Here is a 21,650-nt window from a genome sequence, read left to right on the forward strand (position 1 = left end):
CACAAACAAAAGAAAGAAGTCGGATGTGTGGCCACAAGGCCGCGATGAAGCAAAATAAAAAGAAAACACTCGACGAAAGGGAGTTTTTTTTTTTTTTAGCGAAAAAGGGGGTGGACTAGGCTGCGAAACAGTTTTCCGGGGCTGACACAGAGAGGGACAAAACTGCGTCTCTCTCCAGCGCGGAAAAAAAGAAAACTGAGCGGGAGCGGTCGCGCACGGGCGGGAAGACGGCCACGCATGCGCTGTGGGCGTGCCCCGCATGCAGGACCTCCAGCGAGATTTTTCTTCTGGTTCGAGGGGCTACCGTGGACGTCAACCCAGTCGTGAGAACAAGCAGCCTGCTTGTCCTCGGAGAAACCATACTTTCTTATTGTATGAGAGGCTTACATTTAACATTAAGAAGCCCTCGGCTCTTCATTGCAAATGGGTATCCTGTATTAGGAAAATTGTAGCAGAGAGAGAAGTCACTTCCCTAATATAAGTGTCTTTTGTAAGGTAAGTTCAGACCCTTAATTTCATCATAACCACTTTAAGGTCAGCCATCAACAAATAAAACTGCTATGCTGCTATATAATCGGGACACATCACATTAAGCTGAATTTCAAACTACAAACTTCCTTGTTCCACAATCTCCCACTCCTTCCCCTTCCATAGCCCCTACCTATCCCACAAAGATCTGTAAAGGCAAGACAACTAGGACCCCACCATTCTGGGGGTAAAAGTAGACCATAAACAAAAGTTCAAGCATTAGTCACCTCCTATGGAGAAAAATGGGGCAAGCTGGAACATTCTATTTTAATATGCATTGGGTCTTTAATTTAAAGACCCAGCTGTTGATCACAAGAAAGTCAGAAACACTTGACCATCACACCACCACTGGTGTCTCACAATGGCTGGCATCTAAGGTGCCCCATGCTGTTTCAATGAGAAACCTTTATCAGCTGTAGTTTTTTTGAGGAGGATCATCCACAGACCACCATCCAAGTGCGTGCAGAACAGTAATTGCTGCCGCTCTTGAAATTACCCGGTAGGATTTTCTTTGCACACTAAAGGCTAGACCAAAGGGAAAGATGCAATGTAGACCCGACTCGTGCCGTGTTTCAGCACACAGCGCCTGCGTCGGGGTTCAAATGTTCTTCTATATGGAATGAATGCTAATTGTGGCATCCACAATTGTTCCTTATGAAATAGCAAGATATGCTGTCTATGCTATAAAGTGGTTCCTCGATGCATTGGATTCATAAAGTAGAACAGTCCCTCCTCCGTTCCTTGTTCTACTTGTCTACGGAGGGACTGCATCGAGGAACCACTTTATAGCATAGACAGCATATCTTGCTATTTCATAAGGAACAATTTTGGCAGCCGCAATTAGCATTCATTCCATATAAAAGAACACCTGAACCCCGACGCAAGCGCTGTGCAGCGAAATACAGCCCGTGTTGGCTCTACATTGGAATACCAATTTTTAGAATAAAAGAACCGTGTCCCGTTTCTGAAGGCTCTTGGTGCTTTTTGTTGTATTTTGGGCTTTGCTCTGTACTGTTATATTGAGCAGTTTATTTTAAATGTCATTTTCAAAGCGCAGTACCTCAACTACAGAATGGCTACTGCTATCTTCCAAACCAGTGTGGCACAGTCCAAAGACTCAGGGTGTTCCAGGAAGTCTTTGAAGTAGAGATTGTTCTTCCTATTTCTATTTTAAGATCCTCCAGGAGCTCTATATGTTGTTTCATCATTTCTGAAGTTTTTTGACCCAACTCAAAAACACATGTAGCTTGTTCATTCATCTTTGCTTCATTATCCTCAGTTCATCAGCCCATCTCAACCATCTCTACTATAATAAAAAGCACCTCCAACGTTCTGAAGCTGACTCCGTGGCTTCACTGAAGTGAAGGATTCGTAAGGTTCGTCAGATTTGTAAGTCTGTCACCATCTGTCTCTGTCCCGCCCTCGTGTCCAAACGTGATGACGTCGAGGGCGGAACGGTACAACAGCAGCACAAAGCAAGTTGCAAGCGCGCCACGCGAGAAGAACAGAAATCATCAGTGGCCAATAGGAAAGGAGCAGGGGAAGGAGACAAAAGAGAAGAGACATCAGATTTGCCAGTAGAAGGGAGAGGGGAAGAGCTGCAATGCAGGGAGCAGCAAATCAGCACAAAACAGGGCGGACCCAGCCAGAATCGACAACGGCGGCGGGGGAGGGTTGGCGGCGGGAAGGGGGCTCGAGAAGTTCGCAGCAGGGGGGGTCCAGGGGTCAGGAACTCCGAGGGGGGGTCTGGAAATCGGAGGGAGGGGGTCTGCAAATCAGAGGAAGACAGGGAGGTGGGGTCTGGAACTCAAAGAGAGAGGGAGGGGGGTCTGCAAATTGGAGGTAGGGAGGTGGGGTCTGGAACTCGGAGAGCGGGAGGGGCCTGGAACTTGGAGGGGGGGTCTGGAATTTGGATGGAGGGAGAGGGGTCTGGAACTGGGGGGGGACGGCGGTCTGGAACTGGGAAGGAGGGGGGGTCACACACTGATGCAGAATCCCAGTTCCCCTCCCCCCCAATCTCACACACACACTGATGCAGGACATGGACACTCACTTTCTGTGTTACACACTCAATCATTGACACCCCCCCCCCCCCCCCCAGCAATGCTGACCCCCTCCCCCTCCCCCCTCACTTTCACACACACTCATCTCCTCAACCCTCAAAAAAAAAAAACACAGCAAAGAAAATGAAAACAGCCCTCTTACAAACAGCCCACCCCCCACAACAACACTGACCAACCTCCAAGCAGCCTGCCGCCCACTCCCACTAAAGCAGCATCAACCCTGAAAGAATACAAGTACATCAAACAATATAGATCACATTATGCATTATGATAGTACTTATAATACACTACAGAAAATGATTTATTACCAACAAAGCATATTTCTCCAAACAATTCCCCTAAAAACATTAATGGGAGAAGGTGATTACTTTGCTAGTGCCCGTTTCATTCCAATGAGAAACGGGCTTTTTTTTTTTTTTTTTACTAGTAATCAATATGCAGTTTGGATCTCAACATTGCAAGGTCTGCACGTGTGGCTGCCATTTCTGTTTTTAGTCCCTGAAACTAGCCGCATAATTCTTCAAAATTAGACTTAATGAGTTCTACACATTCTGTGGCGGCATCCCCATTTGTTTTAATGATAAATACTCACTGTGGTGGCTGCCACCATGCTTTCTGGCTCTCTGCACAGCTGGGAGTTACCATGTTAAGCAAACTTTTATACGTCTGTATGTTTCTTCTTATTCACCATGAAAAGCTCCCTATATAGATCACTCATTCTGAGACAATTAGATGCTGATAAGGCAACTGATGGGACTTAGGTTCCCCAACTTAGCTAAGGAGGCATAGGTTTAAGCATCCATTGATCCCGATGATGTCACTTCCTACTTTCTATGAATGAAGATTTAACAATCCTGCTTGTCCTCACAGAATTACTTAAAATCAAACTATATATCATAAGGGCATGCAAAGTTTTTATACTAGTGAGAAGAGGATTATTCATATTGCATTTTAATTTACAAAAATTGAGTACATTTTATTTATCAAAGCTGTGAGTATTTAAAAAAGGTACCAGTTGGACCAAATTGATTCACAATCATTTCAGTTGATTAAGGATGTGGATACTTATTGGGAGCAGATTGAGCAGCACAGCTGTTAATAGTCAGTTTGAATCCTTCTTTCTCAGGTAGCAGGTTGATGTAGGAACCTTTATACATGTTTGCGAACCTCTGGCTCTTCCTTTTCCTCGGCAGGCAGGCCCTAATGAGCTGAAAGACCTCAGGCAAATTTTGTTCAGTAAGACATAACCCTTCTTCCTAACACTAACAGTTTTACTTCCTGAGCCCATACGTCTAGCTCCATCTCTACCTGTTTTTAAATCTATGCTGAAAACCCACCTTTTCACTACTGCCTTTGGCTCCTAACCCTACTCATTTGCCCTCCTTCTCTCCTGTTCCTCTTTACCAGTAATTCCCTTGCCCGTAAATGTCTTGCCTGTCTGTTTTTACCTAGATTGTAAGCTCTTTGAGAAGGGACTGTCTGTCTCATGTTTCAGCGCTGCGTATGCCTGGTAGCGCTATACAAATGTTAGTAGTAGTAGTACTCTATTTCAGAATGGAGCTGCTGTTAACAGTAGAGCAGCCCTATTAAATTTTGTTAGAAAGATTTTAATTCTGTGCCCCATGTTAATTCTATTGTACATGAAGCTTTCCTAATTATCCCTTTAAATTTTGTATTATCAGATCAGAAAGTAAGAGAAGCCAAACCAGTCAATAGGCCTTAGCTTCAAACGAGTACTACTAGTCTTGGATTTTAAAGTAACATATTTTAGAGGTACATTCAAAGGAAGCAATCACAGTACTATCAGACTGGGAAGGAACAGTGTGTGTTTCAAGCCTGTAAAATGTACTGGGTATTTTCCTACCTAAATTAATTCTGAAGTGTATTTCTCCTATTTGGTCCGCAGATGGTGCTTTTAGTTGACACACAGATAATAGGAGGTGCCTATAGTGATGTAACCAGTTTTTATTTGAAAACTGACTGTTCTGGAGTTTGAAATTACCCAGCAGCTGCTGGCTGTCGCTTCAATCTTATCCCAGAAGGAAAGAGACAGATCTCTTTGCTGAGGCTTTGTGACCTATCCTGATCTTCCCAGGTACTGTTTAGACAGTATATAGACGTTTAGTTAGTGTTATAACTGATCCATATTTTAGTAACCTGTTATTGTTTGCTAACTGCACATTTTTTTGTTCATTCTTCCAGTGTGAGAACAAACATTTGTTTGTTCGTTCTGCCTGTCTGGACTGATAAAGAATCCTGGTGGTTTGCAAGGTGAGGCTATGAGTGCTTTCTGGGAACTGTAGGACTACTAGGAGTGTGGGCCCCAGTAACCTAAGGATAATTGGAGTCCGAGAGACTCACGCAGAGACGGTTGTGATCTAGTTGGTGGGAGGAGGATGCTAGTGTAGAACACAAGCAGCAGGTGCAGGCAGACCTGAGCTGTGCTGGGGACAGACCCTTTAAGTAACCCAGGCAGGTGGCTAGGCGTTTCATGCCACAGATCTACAGCAGAGGTTTTACAACAGTTAATGAAGGACTGATAAGATTAATAGAAAATATTACAACAGTAGAATAATTAACCCCAATTTAGGGGGGATACACAAAAAGGCAAATGTGAAAGGAGTAGAAGGAGTAACACTACAGACATTGAATAGGCAGATCAGTTTCCAGTACATTCAATATAAAAATACAGTAGTTAAATTCTATATTACATCTACAAAAGTTTTCAAGAGATTTATCATACAGTGTATACAAACATTGTTTTCTACAGATTTCATAAATCATTAGGCTAGTAAGGTCCTTCAGCAGCAGTGTTCTTCCTTTACAAAGGTGTGGGTTCGTCTCCTATTCCCCCAGCTAGATGAAAAACAGCTAGACTTACTTCGTGGGCAAGGGCATCCGCATTCTCCTGTCAATTACAAATATAAAATCAATTACTGTACTCTCTCTCCCCCCCCCCCCCCCCATGAATAAAGAGTACATTTCAGCAAATATTTGCCATCTGATCTCAAAACACAGGCACTGAGTTGCAAAATGCAGCTGACAAAAAGTTATACGGGCTGGAGCATGCCTCAGATTCAATGCAGTGCCAGACAGCTGGATAATGTCAAATTACAAGGCAGCAGTATTTACTACATGGAGAGTGAAACTTATTAAAGGAGATAGGGCTGGATACATCTGCCAGATTAGGGAACTGTAAATGTTACAGCAGATCGTGTGTTTATGCAGCACCAGCACTACTACTACTACTACTACTACTACTATTTAACATTTCTAGAGCAGCGCTGTACAAACACAGAAGAAAGACAGTCCCTGCTCACAGTGGCGTCGCGAGGGCAGCTGACACCCGGGGCGGGTCGCCGCAACGCACCCTCCCCCCTCCGTAGCGCAACACCCCCCCCCCCCCGCCCCGCGAGAACATACCTGGAAGGCGGTGAGGGGCGGGTGGGCGGGCCAATCCGCCGAGAGCACGCCGCTGGTTCCTTGCTCTCTCTCTGCCCCGGAACAGGAAGTAACCTGTTCTGGGGCAGAGAGAGCAAGGAACCAGCGAGGCGCCGACACCCCCCAGCGGCGTGCACCCGGGGCGGACCGCCCCACCGCCCCCCCCTTCCTACGCCACTGCCTGCTCAAAGAGCTTACAATCTAATAGACAAAAGTAAAGCATTTAAATTTAAAATATTTAAGCAGTCAAGCACAAGAGAACAGTCACAGAAGGACTGAAGATATTGAAGGGTGGTCAGTGTGATTAGGTGTAACTCTGGTTGGAGTAGTGGGAGAAGGTGATAGAAGAATAGAAATGGGTGAGGTAAAAGTAATGAGTGGGTTGATAGGGAGGTTATATAAGACATGTCACTCTAGGGGTGGGCGGGACTAAGTCTAAAGCAGGAGAAGGTATTCTCTGCAGCCTATCTGTGAGATGGAAAATGCTCTCTGAAGCTGCTGCTATAAGCACAATAGATAACATAGCTGTCTACACTAGATTAGGTTTCTTTGAAAGGGAACACCATTTATTTTTGTGATCAATTCTACATTATTCCAAATGCAATAACTGGAGTTACAGGACATACAGTACAGTGTTTTCTCACCATTTTTAACCCTCTCTTCCATACCAGCCCTTACTAGGCCCAGGTCTAACCCGGCCACCACAGTGACAATCAAATCAGCAGCTAAGGGTCAGAGACTGTGGCTTTCTCCAGAATCGTGTAAACACGTAATCTAAAAGTTGGCCAGTAGGCAGCACTGTTGAGCCACCACATCACCAGCTGGCCTAAAGAACAGAAGTCAGGAATCAAACCTGGTTCATTACACAGCCATGTGTAGCACATAACCGATCCAGTGGCATATCTAGAACTCAATGGCTGGGGAGGGGGAGGCATGGCACCCTGCCTCCCCATTGCTTTCTACCCTGCGCCACAACCCCACCTACCTGGGCTGGCAGGGATCCCCCAGTCCCATCAGCAGAAGACTTCCTGTACTGATATTCGGTGTTGCACTGCCTGCCCTGAGTTCCTGCTCTGGCGTGCATGCTGGGTTTTAGTACATCGAGCATGCGAAAAGCTCACGCGTGCTCAATTTCATTAAAAACCAGCATGCGAACAGGGGAGGGGGAAGCCAGGCAGGCAGCGCATTGGTGAATATTGCTGCAGGAAAGCTTCTGCTGGCGGGGCTTGGGGACTCCTGCCAGCCAAACCAGCAGACTTTGGAGGGGGGGGGGCTCTGAACCCAAATTGGGGAGGGGGCAAGGCCCCACCACCCTGTGGCTATGCCACTGAACTGATCCACTGTTAGAAGTGTTGCACTCACTGGGCCTAAGTGTTTGATGCACTCTACACCTTCATCTTTAAATGCATAAATTATAGACCATTTATATCAGTTTCCGGACAGTTATGAGCCTTCTGAGTACAATACTCCAAGTAACAAATAATTTTATATATGGATACATATAAAAAAAAAACAGATCTGAAATCATCTTAAGTTCTGGCGATCTGTGATACATTACATTTTTATTTGAAATTCTATTTGCACCACACCTTCAAGCAGGGGCAAAAAAGCAACATAAAGTAGATTGCAAGACCAGAGACTTTAATACCATTTATGTGATAAGAGAAAATAAAAGAATATGACATTTCTACATCCCCCCCCCCCCCATTACTAATTTCTTGAGAAGATTTACTAGAAGGCAGAGATGGCCACCCAAACTAGCAATGAGCAAACACATTGTTCTTTAATATTATCAATTTTCTTCCAATAATTCATTGGTTCTTAAAAATATTCCACATACATTTCCACAAGTGGATCTACACAAGTCAGATACATAAAGCAAATACCAGGGCCACAGGACTAGGGTCAGCCAAGGCATGACTGGACATTGACAACTAGAAGGAAGAAAAAAAAGGAAAGTATGCTTTGATTGGACTTGGGAGAGGGTTTGGGTCAGGGAAGTGTAGATCATGGAGTGGGGATGGGATGAAAAGTCCTCAGGTGAAGCAAAATTGTGAAGTCTTGGCATCACTACATCATAAATGTTTTATGGTTGTCTGCTGGTATCTTATAACAGACTGAAGCATAAGTATGTGGATGTGAATTTTATGTTTAAATCATTTTTATTAGTCAACATACATATCAAGCTAAACATTTCACCAGTCAGCATACCACGTAAGTACATAACATTATAACTTGAAGATCTTTTGTTTTTTCAAACTTTTTACCCCCAGCTCCCCGTCCCCCCGACTTGACCCATTCCATCTTACTCTTTCTGGGTGAGATTCCCAATCTTGAGTCAAAGTCGTTCCCTTATCCAACCCTTCCCACCCTACCCTTCCCCTCAACCCCTTCTTTAACTCATCAAAATACATTCACTCCACCAGTGCTAGTCAAACAACTATCTGTTCATAAGGCGGCTTCGAGCAGCTGGTGCCAAGGTGTCCATGAATAGGCTCCAACAGTTTATCCACTTCTCGCCTCCTTCCGAGGACAATTGTTTTATGCCCATCCTCTCAATCCGAATTAAATGTATCATCCGCAATCTCCACCCCTGCAAAGTGGGGTATCTATTTGTAATCCACTCAGCCAGGATGCATTGTTTTGCTGTTATAATAGATTTTTCCACGAAGGCCTTCATTCCCTTTGGGCTCTGCTGCGGAATTGACCAACGGCCCAGCAACAGCCTGGCATCACTTTTCCAACGTACCCTCCATAAAGTTGATATTTGGGCCATCAGGGTCCTCCAAAAGGTTCTGATACCGCTGCATGACCACAACATATGACCCAATGTTGCTCCTTCTGCTTTGCATTTCGGGCATTCGCCCCAGGGGGACACTCCCATGTGGAATGCCCTCCTTGGTGCTATATATATCCTCAGAGCTATTTTGTATTGTATGTCCCATTGGGCAGCATAAACCGAACGTCGTCGAATAGATATTATATGTTCTCTAAGTTGATCTGGCGTTAGTGTAATTAACAAGTCTCTCTCCCAGCTCTCCGCCAGTCGTTTGTAATCCATTTCAGATATCGTATCCTTTATATGACGGTGGTGGTAGGCTAGGGGTACTTTCACTTGTGCCTCCAGAGAAAAGGCTGCCGATAATTCTTCTTGAACATCTTCCGTTAAGTCTGTCCAGGGTAGAGATTGGAGGTAATGCCTCAACTGCATATAATGGAAATTATCTGTTTTAGACATTGCATATTCCGTTTCCAGTTCTTGGAACGTTTTAGGGTTTCCATCCGCAGTCAGTACATGCAACAAGTATATAATCCCTTTTTGTTTCCAACGACTAAAGGCTGAATAAAGGCACCCTGGTTGAAAGTCTGGGTTGTTGGCCACCGACAAAAACGGTGTTACTTTAGCGGAGAAACGATGTAGACGACATATCCATCTCCAAGCTGCTTTTGCAGAACTCATAATCCCTGTAAGTTTCAAAATTTTTGGGATCTCCGCTCCTCCTGTATGCAAGCAGTTACTGAAATGCGCTTGCGGCAGAAGTTGCAGCTCCAAATCTGTGTTTGAGTAATAAGATGTCCGACAGAACCAATCCCTTATGTGGCGCATACTACTTGCCACGGTAATGCTCTTTACACTAATTAGTCCCATCCCTCCATACTCAGTTGGTGTGTACATAACTTGCAAGGATATGCGTGCTTTTTTCCCACTCCACAAGAAGCGTCTCAGCAGTTGATTCAGTTTACATTCATCACTGAATTTCAATGACAATGGCAATAATTGAAAAATATATAACCATTTTGGTATTACAAACATATTATACATTGCTATCTTACCCCAAGATTCAGTGGAAGGGACTCCCACCCCTGTAATTTCTGCCTTGTGTCTCTCAGTAACTGACGAATGTTAATTGTATATAACTGATCTAATACCGCCGGGATCGACACACCCAAATATTTCAACACTCCCTCCGCTGCTGGGATTGGCAGCCCCAAGATTTCTTTTGTTGACAGGTCAGATGTGAGTATTAGGGCTTGGGACTTATTCAAATTTAAGGTGAATCCCGCCACTCTCCTGTATAATTCTAACAGCTCTAACAGTGGCTTGAGAGAACTTCGGACATCGGAAACCATTATCAGCAGGTCATCTGCATATGCCACTGTTTTAAGGTAATGTCCTGCCACTTCTACTCCCTTCACCTCCTCCGCCTGATTTATGTGGTGCAGCAGAGGTTCTAAGGAGAGTACAAACAGGAGGGGAGACAAGGGGCACCCCTGACGTGTACCTCGTTCTATGTTAAAATCTGTACTGTTGACCCCATTAGCTACTATGGTTGCCTTGGGCTGGTTATACAGTGTTTTTACAGCTTTCTGAAACCAATCTCCGAGTCCCATATGTTGTAGAGTTTGAAAGAGGAAGTCCCAGCTTACTCTGTCAAATGCTTTGTCCGCATCTAGACTCAGCAACACTGCCGGGCCTCCTCTTTCTTGACAACTGGCCATGCCCAGGAGCGCTTTCCTGACATTCCAAGAGGAGGACCGATTCCTGACAAAACCCTACTTGACTGGCCCAATCAGTCCAGGCAGAACTAGAGCTAATCGCTCTGCCAGGATTTTTGCTATTAATTTTGTATCTACGTTTAGTAGTGATATCGGCCTATAGGACTCGGCCTTCTCCTTTGGTTTATTGGGCTTCGGGATAAGTGTGATGGTGGAGGTGTTAGCATATCGCGGGAGGACCCCTTTTTCTATGACTTCATCATAGTATTCTAACAATGCACCTTTAGCTTTCAATGGTAGTAGCTTGAAGTACTCTCCCGAGTACCCGTCAGGCCCTGGCGCTGAATACAGTTTTAATTTATTCACGGCTGCCTGCAATTCTTTCATTGTCAATGGGTCGTTCAGTGCCTGCCTCTCAGCCTCTGTTAATTTTGGAAGCCTGGCCTGTGTCAATACTGCTCTATGTCTTGAGGGCTCCCTAAATGTTCCTGGTGTACAGCTGAGCAAATGTTTGGCCAATATTGAGTGATTTCTGCAGGTTGATTGTTATTTTCCCTTGGGCGTCCCTCAACGAGTCTATTGCCCGTGAACCCCCTCCAGCTTTTATTATTCTGGCCATCAACCGTCCCGGTCTATTCCCGTACCGCTCCAATTTATATTTCCTATACCACTGAGAATGTGTTTCTCTTTCGTGTAATAACGTGTTGAGGGTCACCTGTGTAGCTTTTAGAGTTTCAAGTGTCTGTGCCGATGGATGCTTGGCGTGGGCCCTCCTGGCTATTTGCAATTGTGTTTCTAGCCCCAGGACACTGGCCGCCGCTTTCTTTTTCATGTTTACCACATATGCGATAATATCTCCTCGTAAAACTGCCTTAGAGGCAGACCAGTACAAGGAGGCCTGGTCTTCATGCTGGGCGTTATGTGTTGCGTATTCCTCCATTTATCAGAAAGATACTTCTGGAAGTGTTGGTCCTTATATAAATAGGCTGGGAAACCGCCCATCTCCTTTCCCCAAGCCCCTCTATGTTCGTTTCCAAATCTAACCACAGCGGGGTGTGGTCCGAAATTTCCTCTGGGCCTATCGTTACCTTAGTTACTCTATGAAACATGTTTCGCGCTATCAGGGCATAGTCCAATCTAGCCTGAGTCCCATGGGCTCTAGACCTGTGTGTAAAATCTTTTTCAGAAGGGTGTAGTGCCCTCCAGGTGTCCACCAAATCCAAGACCTGCACTAAGCTCGGCAAGATGTCCCCTCTATTACCTCGATAGTGTTGTGAAGTAGGGCTAGTGCAGTCCATGGTTGGGTCCATGATTAAATTTAAATCTCCTACCAACAAGAGGGGCAGACCACTATATTTATGAATTAGTTGCTGTATTTTTTTGATAAAACTCTAGATCTTGTCTATTTGGCCCATACACCACTAATAAGTTCATCTCTAACCCTTGGAGCCATATTTTTACTAACAAATAGTGTCCTTCTTGGTCTCTAGCTAGTAATGTGGCTTTATACGATAGGCCTTTCCTAATTAATATTACCACTCCTCCCTTCCGGCCTGACGAGGGACTGGCCAAAACCTCCCCCACCCACATTCTCTGTAATTTGTTATGTTCTGCCTCGGAAAGTCGGGTTTCTTGCAGGCAGGCAATGTCGGCGCCATGCCTACGGAGTGCCGTTAGTATCTTTGCACGCTTAATTGGGGACGATATCCCCCCTACGTTCCAAGTAATAATTCGTGCAGGCATGTCAGTAGTGTTAAATAAATCATGACTAACTTCCAAAGCTGCCTATGAGTGTAATCTGTTGCCGGTTTCTCCAGTAAGGGCCGCCCAAGAACGCAAGTTTTTATGTAATGCCAATCTATGTGTTCCTTTGCAAGTCTCGTACCTGTCACTGGTGAAGATATTGATGTCTTAATGCCCCTCCCTCCCCCCCCTCTTCCACTCCTTCCCCGTTGACCCCCCTCTTCCCCTTTCGCCTCCAGTATTCCCTGTGCCTCCTCCCAGGCCACTCAGCCTACGAAAAAGCGAGAACCACGATCCCTCACTTTAAGACCCCCACTCCCCAACATCTTATAAGCAACATTCCCACTGCAAAAAAACTTTTACTCGTTCACTTACAATTACATGCAATTAAATATTCAAGGATCTTCTAGGAGCTTTTTGTCTATCAGTGCTTTCCGGGCTTCTTCTGCTGAAGAGTAAAAGTGCCAATTGTTTTGCAGAAATAGGCGCAATTTGGCCGGGTATTGCAACGCAAATTTAATCTTTTTCTCTATTAAAGTCTAGCAAAAGGGGTGGAACTTTTTACGTTGCTCTTGCACAGCCATTGTATAATCCTGGAAAATCAGTATATTTCGGCCCCCATATTTCAGCGAGTCTCTCCGCTCTTTAAAGCCTTGCAAAATCTCGATCTTGTGTTTATAGTTAAGAATTTTCGCCACTACTACCCGTGGTCTAGCATTTGATTCTGGCTTTTTCCCCACCCGGTGTGCACGCTCTATAACCAGGGATCCCGCCGAATCCGTGAGGGCCAATTCTTTTGCCAGCCAACTTTCTAGCCACGTGCTTAAGTTCTGTTCTGGTAGTTGCTCCGGCAGCCCTACTATACGCACATTATTCCTTCTAGAACGGCCTTCTAAGTCTTCGAGTTTTTCTCCTTGTTCTTTTAGTTTGCGATATAAACTTTGAATATCTGGGCCGTGCTCCCGAGTCCCATCTTCAAGCGCTGACATTCTGGCCTCCAGGTTTCCCGTTCTAATTCCCAGGCCGTCTAGCGCTGTCTGATAATGATCTAGTTTTTCATGTAGCTCGGACCACTTTGGCTCCCATGCTTGTTTAGTGGCAGCGGTCAGCTGAATCAATTGTTGTTCCGAAAAGCTTATCGACATTGCCGCCGCTGCTTGTCCGTCCGCCATTTTGCCGTCTTGAGCTCCCGACTTTGTTTTTTCTTTTTTTGCTGTTCTTTGCGCCATCTCCGCTGGCGATTTGTTAATATACTTGTCCATAAGCACTTTGCCTTCTGCTAAACTGCTTTGAAGCCTCTTGCGAGTACAAAAATAGATGTTTAAGGAGTGAGGGCCCTGGAGCCAGAGCACCACACGTCTTGCTCAGCTCATAGCGTCACGTGGTTCCGTGGATGTGAATTTTAATGATGAATGAATCCACCCTCTCAATATAGCACCCTTTTCTGATATTTTAAAAATGCTGCTGAGATTTCCAGCGCTACAAATTTACCATTCTTCAAAAGCTTTACTACACAGTGCATGATCTCTTCCTTCAGTCTATTCAGCATTTAACACTACAGTTTCCCCATTTAGACCACAGTGTTCTGAAAATGTCTGATGTATAACATAGTAACATAGTAGATGACGGCAGAAAAAGACCTGCACGGTCCATCCAGTCTGCCCAAGACAAGCTCATATGTGTATACCTTACCTTGAATTTGTACCTGTCCTTTTCAGGGCACAGACCATATAAGTCTGCCCAGCAGTATTTCCCGCCTCCCAACCACCAGTCCCGCCTCCCATCACCGGCTCTGGTACAGACCGTATAAGTCTGCCCTCCCCTATCCTCGCCTCCCAACCACCACCCCCTCCTCCCCCCCACCTGCTCCGCCACCCAATTTCAGCTAAGCTTCTGAGGATCCATTCCTTCTGCACAGGATTCCTCTATGCATATCCCACGCATGTTTGAACTCCGTTACCGTTTTCATCTCCACCACCTCCCGCGGGAAGGGCATTCCAAGCGTCCACCACCCTCTCCGTGAAAAAATGCTTCCTGACATCTTTCCTGAGTCTGCCCCCCTTCAATCTCATTTCATGTCCTCTCGTTCTACCGCCTTCCCATCTCCGGAAAAGATTCGTTTACGGATTAATACCTTTCAATATTTGAACGTCTGTATCATATCACCCCCTGTTCTCCTTTCCTCCAGGGTGTACATGTTCAGGTCAGCAAGCCTCTCTTCATACGTCTTGGAACGTAAATCCCATACCATTCTCGTAGCTTTTCTTTGCACCGCTTCCATTTTTTTAACATCCTTCGCAAGATACGGCCTCCAAAACTGAACACAATACTCCAGGTGGGGCCTCACCAACGTCTTATACAGGGGCATTAAAACCTCCTTTCTTCTGCTGGTCACTCCTCTCTCTATACAGCCTAGCAATCTTCTAGCTACAGCCACCGCCTTGTCGCACTGTTTCGTCGCCTTCAGGTCCTCAGGTACTATCACCCCAAGATCCCTCTCCCCATCCGTGCCTATCAGACTCTCCCCGCCTAACACATACGTCTCCCTTGGATTTCTACTCCCTAAGTGCATCACTTTGCATTTCTTCGCATTGAATTTTAATTGCCAAACGTTAGACCATTGATTCACACATAAACAATCTTACCTGCCCAAAACACTCAATTATTTAGCAGGCTTCTAAAAGAGAGACGTTTCGCGTATCAAAAGAAACTAGAGGGCCAGGGGGCAGTATATAAAATTGGAAAGAAGGCTCAGAGGAAATAAATGTTTTTTACTGAGAAGCTAGTGGTACTTCTAAACATTGATATGGTGCTTCAAGGTGTACATAGCGCTAAACATATGAATAAGAGATGGTGCTTATTCTATGGACAAAAAAAATAATAATTGAAAGGCAAGTGAAAACTCAAAATACAAATATATAAATAATATCACTCAAAATTACTCGAAGGAGAAAAAGCCTCAGGGCATACCAGAATATTGATCACTCAGGTACAACTTCTCAATAATAGGCAGAAAAAACTTCTTTGATATAACAATTTTAATCAATATACTACTACTACTTAACATTTCTAGAGCGCTACTAGGGTTACGCAGCGCTGTAGAATTTAACAAAGAGAGACAGTCCCTGCTCAAAGAGCTTACAATCTAATAGACAAGTGAACGGTCGGTCCGATAGGGGCAGTCAAATTGGGGCAGTCTGGATTCACTGAACGGTAAGGGTTAGGTGCCGAGCGCAGCATTGAAGAGAATTCAATGCAAAAGCAAAAACTTATCTTTAAGCTGTCTTTAAATGCGGCACATATTTAAATGTCTCAATAGGTCTAATCAAAATCTGGTCCTGGTCTGACATGTTTCAAAATTCTGCTTCATGGACCAGCATCACTAATATATAAAAATTCCAACCTTACAGAACTTATCTTCCTCCTGCAGTGCAAACCCACCATCCATCAAATCCAGCATGGTCTACCTCCTTGTCATAAAGGAACATTGTCTTAGTAACATAGTAGATGACGGCAGAAAAAGACCTGCACGGTCCATCCAGTCTGCCCAAGAAATGTGCCACTTTTTTTTGTGTATACCTTACCTTGATTTGTACCTGTCTTGTTCAGGGCACAGACCGTACAAGTCTGCCCAGCACTATCCCCGCCTCCCACCATCGGCTCTGGTACAGATCATATAAGTCTGCCCAACACTATCCCCGCCTCCCAACCACCAGCCCCGCCACCCACTACCGGCTCTGTTATCCAATCTCGGCTAAGCTCTTAACATACCAAAAGTAGGAAAGGAATGCTATTACACCAAAACACTTGTTAAGAATAAACCAACAAACAGATCACATACAGATGATACTGAGGCAGCCTGGACAGAGAAATCATATTAATTTGCTAATTCTGTTTAACTTTGGTTCAGTCCTGTAAGTGGTAGAATGCCATCTGGTTTTAATTACTCAAATGTCTAGCTTTTGCTAGACTAGAGGTTAGAAAGGTCAGTGAGAAATAAAACTTTCTTTGTCCTTTTTGAGTGACGAATTGTTAAGGCTAGTTCATAGGCATAATAATAAACCACATCTGGATGCCATTCTAAGCAAGGCATACTGGACAGTCTCGAGGGGATCAGCAAGCAGGCAGTTTTAAAAGATTAGGCTGAATGCTGTTTAGAGAGAAGGAGATAGTTTAGATTTAAATAATTTCTTGATAATTTAGATTCTGTCTTATAAGGAATTCTGATTTCTGCTTATTTTAAAATATGTTTTATTCTGTTTACTTAAGTTCTATTTCTCTCTGTAAAATATCTTTTTAATTCAGTCTTTGTCTGCAGTTTAAGAGGTCATCTGGTTTGAATTATCCACAGTCCTAGCTAGTTCTGTGTATGAAGCAAAAGGTGAAAGAGGTCAGGAAAAGTCAACTCTTTTCCTTGATTGATTATAGCTAAGTGTAGGACTGGCCCCTTAATGAATGTTCCGAGGGGGTTAGAGTCCAGCTAACATTTTAAGTTATGAAGTTAACTGGGAATCTGAGAATTTAATAATAATAAAATGCAGGAGATAGGTGCCGCATTGTCTAGTTTGAGAGGCCCCAGGTCGTAGGTCAGTTTAGGAAATATCTGAAACCTATGTAACTGATATTTTAAGTAATGTGTAGAGATAATTAGTTCAAGACAGGGTAATCAATCTATTCCTTACCATCTGGTGAGAAAGGGGGGCTAGAGGGGTTTAGGACCATATATAAATGAGAACAGAAGCAGCTTATACAACAGACAGGAGACGAAGGAGCCAAGAGAGAGACAAGACACAGAGAGCCACGAGAAGGAGAGGGCTAGCGCTGATGTCCTACTTTGTTTGCTGGCAAATAAAGAAGATTTCTCTCTCATTCTGGTGTGTGGTATTTGACTCCTGAAGTACCATAGATTCTGCTAACAATAGTGGTAATTCCTGCATCAATACCTTTATAAGGCTAATGAATGTTAAAAAATGCAAACTTCCTCAGGCATTGTACTACAAAACAAACTGAAGTTCTATACACGGAGGAGGAGGACAGGAGTTCAGTGTTACATGGATTAATTAGAATAATATATGACAGTGCTAAGCCACTGCTTGACTCTTTTAAGCAAATTAAGAACACCAATAAGGAAACAGAACAGATTTTGCAATGATTATCTTCCATCAATGGGGATGACTCCACACAAAATGCAGGTATGTGGTGTTTTTATCTGATTTGTTATAAATGTGACTGGAGGCAAAGAGGACATGGCAACTGCAGGCTGTAGGAGGGTAGTGATCCCTGAACTAAACACCTGCTCAAACTTGGCCCCTGGCTCCCTATCATTATCCCAGTGTAAGGCAAGGTCATCAAAAGGGCAGATATGAAGCACAATCTCTCCTGTCCTGTGGTGCCAAAACTCAAAAAAGTGCTGACTAAATCAAAATTTTCCTTTGCCTTTATGTGGAAGAAGAAAGATAGGTGTGGCTCACCCAGTGACATTTTGAATCTGTGCACCATCCTTGAAGACCTGAAAAGAGGAGGAGGAGGTGGTGGTGGTGGGGAGAGACTGTAGGGCAGCTTGACCAATATTTTGTGTGCATAACCAGACTATCAAGGATTCTACTGCAAATCACTCTCGACTTGTTACAGTGCAGCTCTGCCCAGCACCCAGAGTGTTCAGGAAGCCTTGGCCTGAATTATTCTCAGCCTTGAGACCAGATATGGAAACCTTGCAGGATGTGTGCAGTCATCTTCTGCCTGCCTGGGTACCCTTGCATTCCCTCAGCTGCTCTGTCTTCATCAGTGAGGATACTGTGCACATGATAGCAAACGCCTGGTTTGCTGTGCTCCCAATCAGTGAGCTCTGCTCCAACCAATTAGAGACTGGTTCCACAGTTCAGCCATAGGTAACAGACTGTTACTGCTTGGCAGAGAAGAAATCTTACTACTTTTTCTATCACAGACTTTGCCTTTTGTTAATCTCTTCCCACAAGTGCAAGATTTAGTGTCCTGTAGTACAGAAAGGGAAATGGGACTTGATATACCGCCTTTCTGTGGTATTTTTGCAACTACATTCAAGCAGTTTACATATATACAGGTACTTATTCTGTACCTGGGGCAATGGAGGGCTAAGTGACTTGCCCACAGTCACAAGGAGCTGCAGTGGGAATTGAACCCAGTTCCCCAGGATCAAAGTCTGCTGAACTAACCACTAGGCTACTCAATGCACTCCAGAAAATTTCCTGGGTCCTCTATTTTTTCTGCTTGCTCCCCTGGGTGCCATGTGAGCATCTGAAGGTTTGTAGATGCAGCTCACTACATATAGGCACTGAGGTTGGTTGGAGTCAGTATGGGAAATAAACCACCTCTATGTGGATCAGTTGTCTTTCTGGAACCCTGGACTAGGAGCTGGGAATGTGCCAGTGGCGAAGCCAGACAGATTTTGGGTGGGCCTGAGACAAAAGTGGGTGGGCACAAAATTTTATCTGCCCTGCCCTACCCTCCACCTCAAAATATAAATATTTTAGCTAATAAGGATCCTCAAGCTTTGTCAGCTGAGACTTCCTAAGAAGGTGGTCAGAACTCCCTTTTACCAAGCAATAACTCTAAGCCACTGATGCCACCACCCCATGCATGCTTAATTGTCAGTGGCTCAAGGATGTTGTTGCCGACTAGAGGGCTTGGTAGAAGGGAGTTCCAGCTGCCTTTGGAGGAGGTCCTCAGCTGGGGATGCTTGGGGATCCCCACCAGCTATATAGTAAAGGTCTGGGCACAGACTAATTGCACTGAGGTGGACCCTTACTAAGTTGGTCTGACCAGACTTGGAACAGTATAGAAGGTATTCAAGCAGGGTCTGTGTAGGGCAAGAAAGACTATCTAGGGCCCTGCCCTCACACCAGACAGCAAACCTCCTCCATTTAAAAGAGTAACACCTCTTAGTGGAATCTTTCCTGGAAGCCAGCAAGACCTGGGAGATACCCTCTGAAAAATACAAGGAAGCAAATTCTAGGCACTCAACATCCAGGCCGTGAGGGCCAGAGACTGACGGCTGGGATGCAGAAGAGATCCCTCATTCTGCAAGACGAGGGTTGGAAAACACTACAATCTCCATGGTTCTTCGGAGGATAACTCCAGAAGGAGAGGGAACCAGATCTGCCAAGGTCAGTAAGGCGCGATCAGAATCATGGTCCCACGGCCTTGCTTGAGTTTCAGCACAGTCTTCCCCGTGAGAGGAATACGAGGATACGTATACAGAAGACCTGTCCCCCAACGAAGGAGGAAGGAATCAGACGCTAGTCTGCTGTGGGCCTGGAACAGAACTGAGGGACTTTGTGATTCATGTGAGTGGCAAAGAGATCCACCGAGGGAGTGCCCCATGCTCAGAAGATCTCATGGACAACGCCCATGTTGAGAGACTATGTCACCTCACGTCTGTGGCCGTGACCACCCTCAGCCTTACCTTCTTTCTGGGGGTCAGCAGCTCTGCTGGCTTCTGTCTCCGTCTGTGTTTGTCTTGTCTCTAGTCTCTGTGCTGATTGCTTCACTAGACCTCACCTGTGTGGGCTATGCCTCTCTAGGGAGCCAGCATCTAAGATGGCTGCCACCGGCTCTGTGCCAGCTTCCAAGATGGCTCCTGCTTGTCTTTCCTGTGGGCTCACTTCCTATGTGTGTCAAGCCTCTCTTTGGGGTCAGTGTACTTCCTGCTTCTGTCCTGCTGCTGGTGACTCATCAGTGAGAGCCTTCATAAGGAAGTGCTGTGCTTGCAGTCTGGGCCTTTTGCATAAGTGTTATGCTCTTAGGCCAGGTCAGGTTAGTAAGTGTCTGCTGCACTACTGCTTAGCCTTTCTCTGGGTTCCCGCCCAGTTTCTTTCTGTGTCTGTGTCTCTGTTGTCCTTCCGTGGGGGGGTCTTCCCTGCCACTGTCTGTCTGTGGACTGCGGGTCCTTCCTGGCTTACCCTGTGTTTGGGGTGAAGCCTCTGTTCCTGGCTTACCCTGTGTTTGGGGTGAAGCCTTTGTCTGGGTTTGTTCTCTGTCTGTATGCGAAGCCTCAGCCTTTGTGGGTTCCCCAGTCAGTGTGTGGACGGCTGTGGCTTCAGACCCTTGGCCTGTTCTTCTTGGTTAATCTGTTTGCTGTGCTGCCTGCCCAAGACCCTTGGTCTGTTATTCCTGGTTTGCTCTCTTTACCCTGAGTCCTGCCTTGCCTAGCCTGTGTGCCTGCCCTGCTTGTATATCCTGTGTGTATATCCTGAATCCTGTATCTGTCTGGCTAGTGTGTTTTCCTGGGTGATTATTCCTGTATCCTGTCTCCACCTAGCTAGAGGGTTTACCCTGTGGGTATTCCCGGATCCCCGTTCTGCCTAGTGTGTATGCTGCCCTAGTCCTTGCTCCTGCTAGGCTTCTGTACGCCTTGTGTTCCTTGGTCTGTCTTCTGGGTCTTGCTAGTGGCTGTGCAGCAGCACACTGTCTGAGACTAGTTCCATGCCCTGTCACCCTCGTGTATCCCAGACCCAGGGTGGGTCCTCTGGATCTTCAGTTCCTGCCTTATCCTGCAAGTCCTGCCGGCCATCTGCACTTCGGAGCTCAACTCCGGAGGAACGGTAGCTAAGTGCAGGTGAAGCTGTTCCTGTTTCGTCTGTTTTAGTTGCCTGCCTTGTACTACTCCAGTCCAGAGTTCCAGTATTGCTCTTCGGGGTATCCAGTTCCAAGGTGGTCTTGCCTGCCGCTGCCGCTCCTCGGCAGTGGCCCAAGGGCTCACGAACTCCAGTCCTGCCTTGAGGACCTGACAGAATGCCAAGGCCCTCGAGAACGCAACAGACTACTTGTGTGGTTGCATAACCTTGCTCAACCTGTCGGCCAGACTGTTTTTGCCTGCCAAATAAGTGGCTTGAAGGAACATGTCATGCTGGCATGCCCATCACCACATCCGGACAGCCTCCTGAAACAGAGAGCGTGATCCGGTGCCTCCCTGCTTGTTGGTGTAATACATGGCAACCTGATTGTCCATTTGAATGAGTACAATTTGGTGAGACAGCCAATCTCTGAAAGCCTTTAGAGCATTCCAGATTGCCCAAAGCTTCAGGAGATTGATCTGGAGATACATTTCCTGGGTGGACCAAGCCCTTTGAGTGTGAAGCAGTGGCGTAGCCAGACTGCCAATTTTGGATGGGCCTGAACCCAAAGTGGGTGGGCACAAAATTTTCTCTCTACCCCCCTCCCCCAGCAAAATTTAGTCACGCTAATCAGATGCATTTGTCACACAGGGTAAAGTGCTGCTTTTCAGTGCATCAGATTTCAGAAAATTTATTTAATAGCCTAACACCCTTTCAGTGAGCTTTCAGAGGCCAAAACCTCCTGCCTCAGGTCAGTATAATGCTGTTACGGTATCCTCGCCTGACC

The 21,650-nt window shown here is 45.5% G+C and overlaps 1 protein-coding gene across 2 annotated transcripts in view; it reads right to left on the bottom strand.

Annotated features, from left to right (window-relative positions):
• Positions 1-4,707: 4,707 nt before the first annotated feature.
• Positions 4,708-21,650, bottom strand: part of PGM3 (phosphoglucomutase 3) — a 113,242-nt gene continuing 96,299 nt past the window's right edge. For both annotated transcript variants that reach the window (XM_030199079.1, XM_030199078.1), the window contains one exon: positions 4,708-5,499. In XM_030199079.1, coding sequence (XP_030054939.1) covers positions 5,413-5,499 — 87 coding nt within the window. In that variant the 3' untranslated portion in view covers positions 4,708-5,412. The remainder of the gene's footprint in view (positions 5,500-21,650) is intronic.

The sequence above is a fragment of the Microcaecilia unicolor genome, chromosome 3, assembly GCF_901765095.1.
Source record: "Microcaecilia unicolor chromosome 3, aMicUni1.1, whole genome shotgun sequence".
NCBI classification, from domain to species: domain Eukaryota; kingdom Metazoa; phylum Chordata; class Amphibia; order Gymnophiona; family Siphonopidae; genus Microcaecilia; species Microcaecilia unicolor.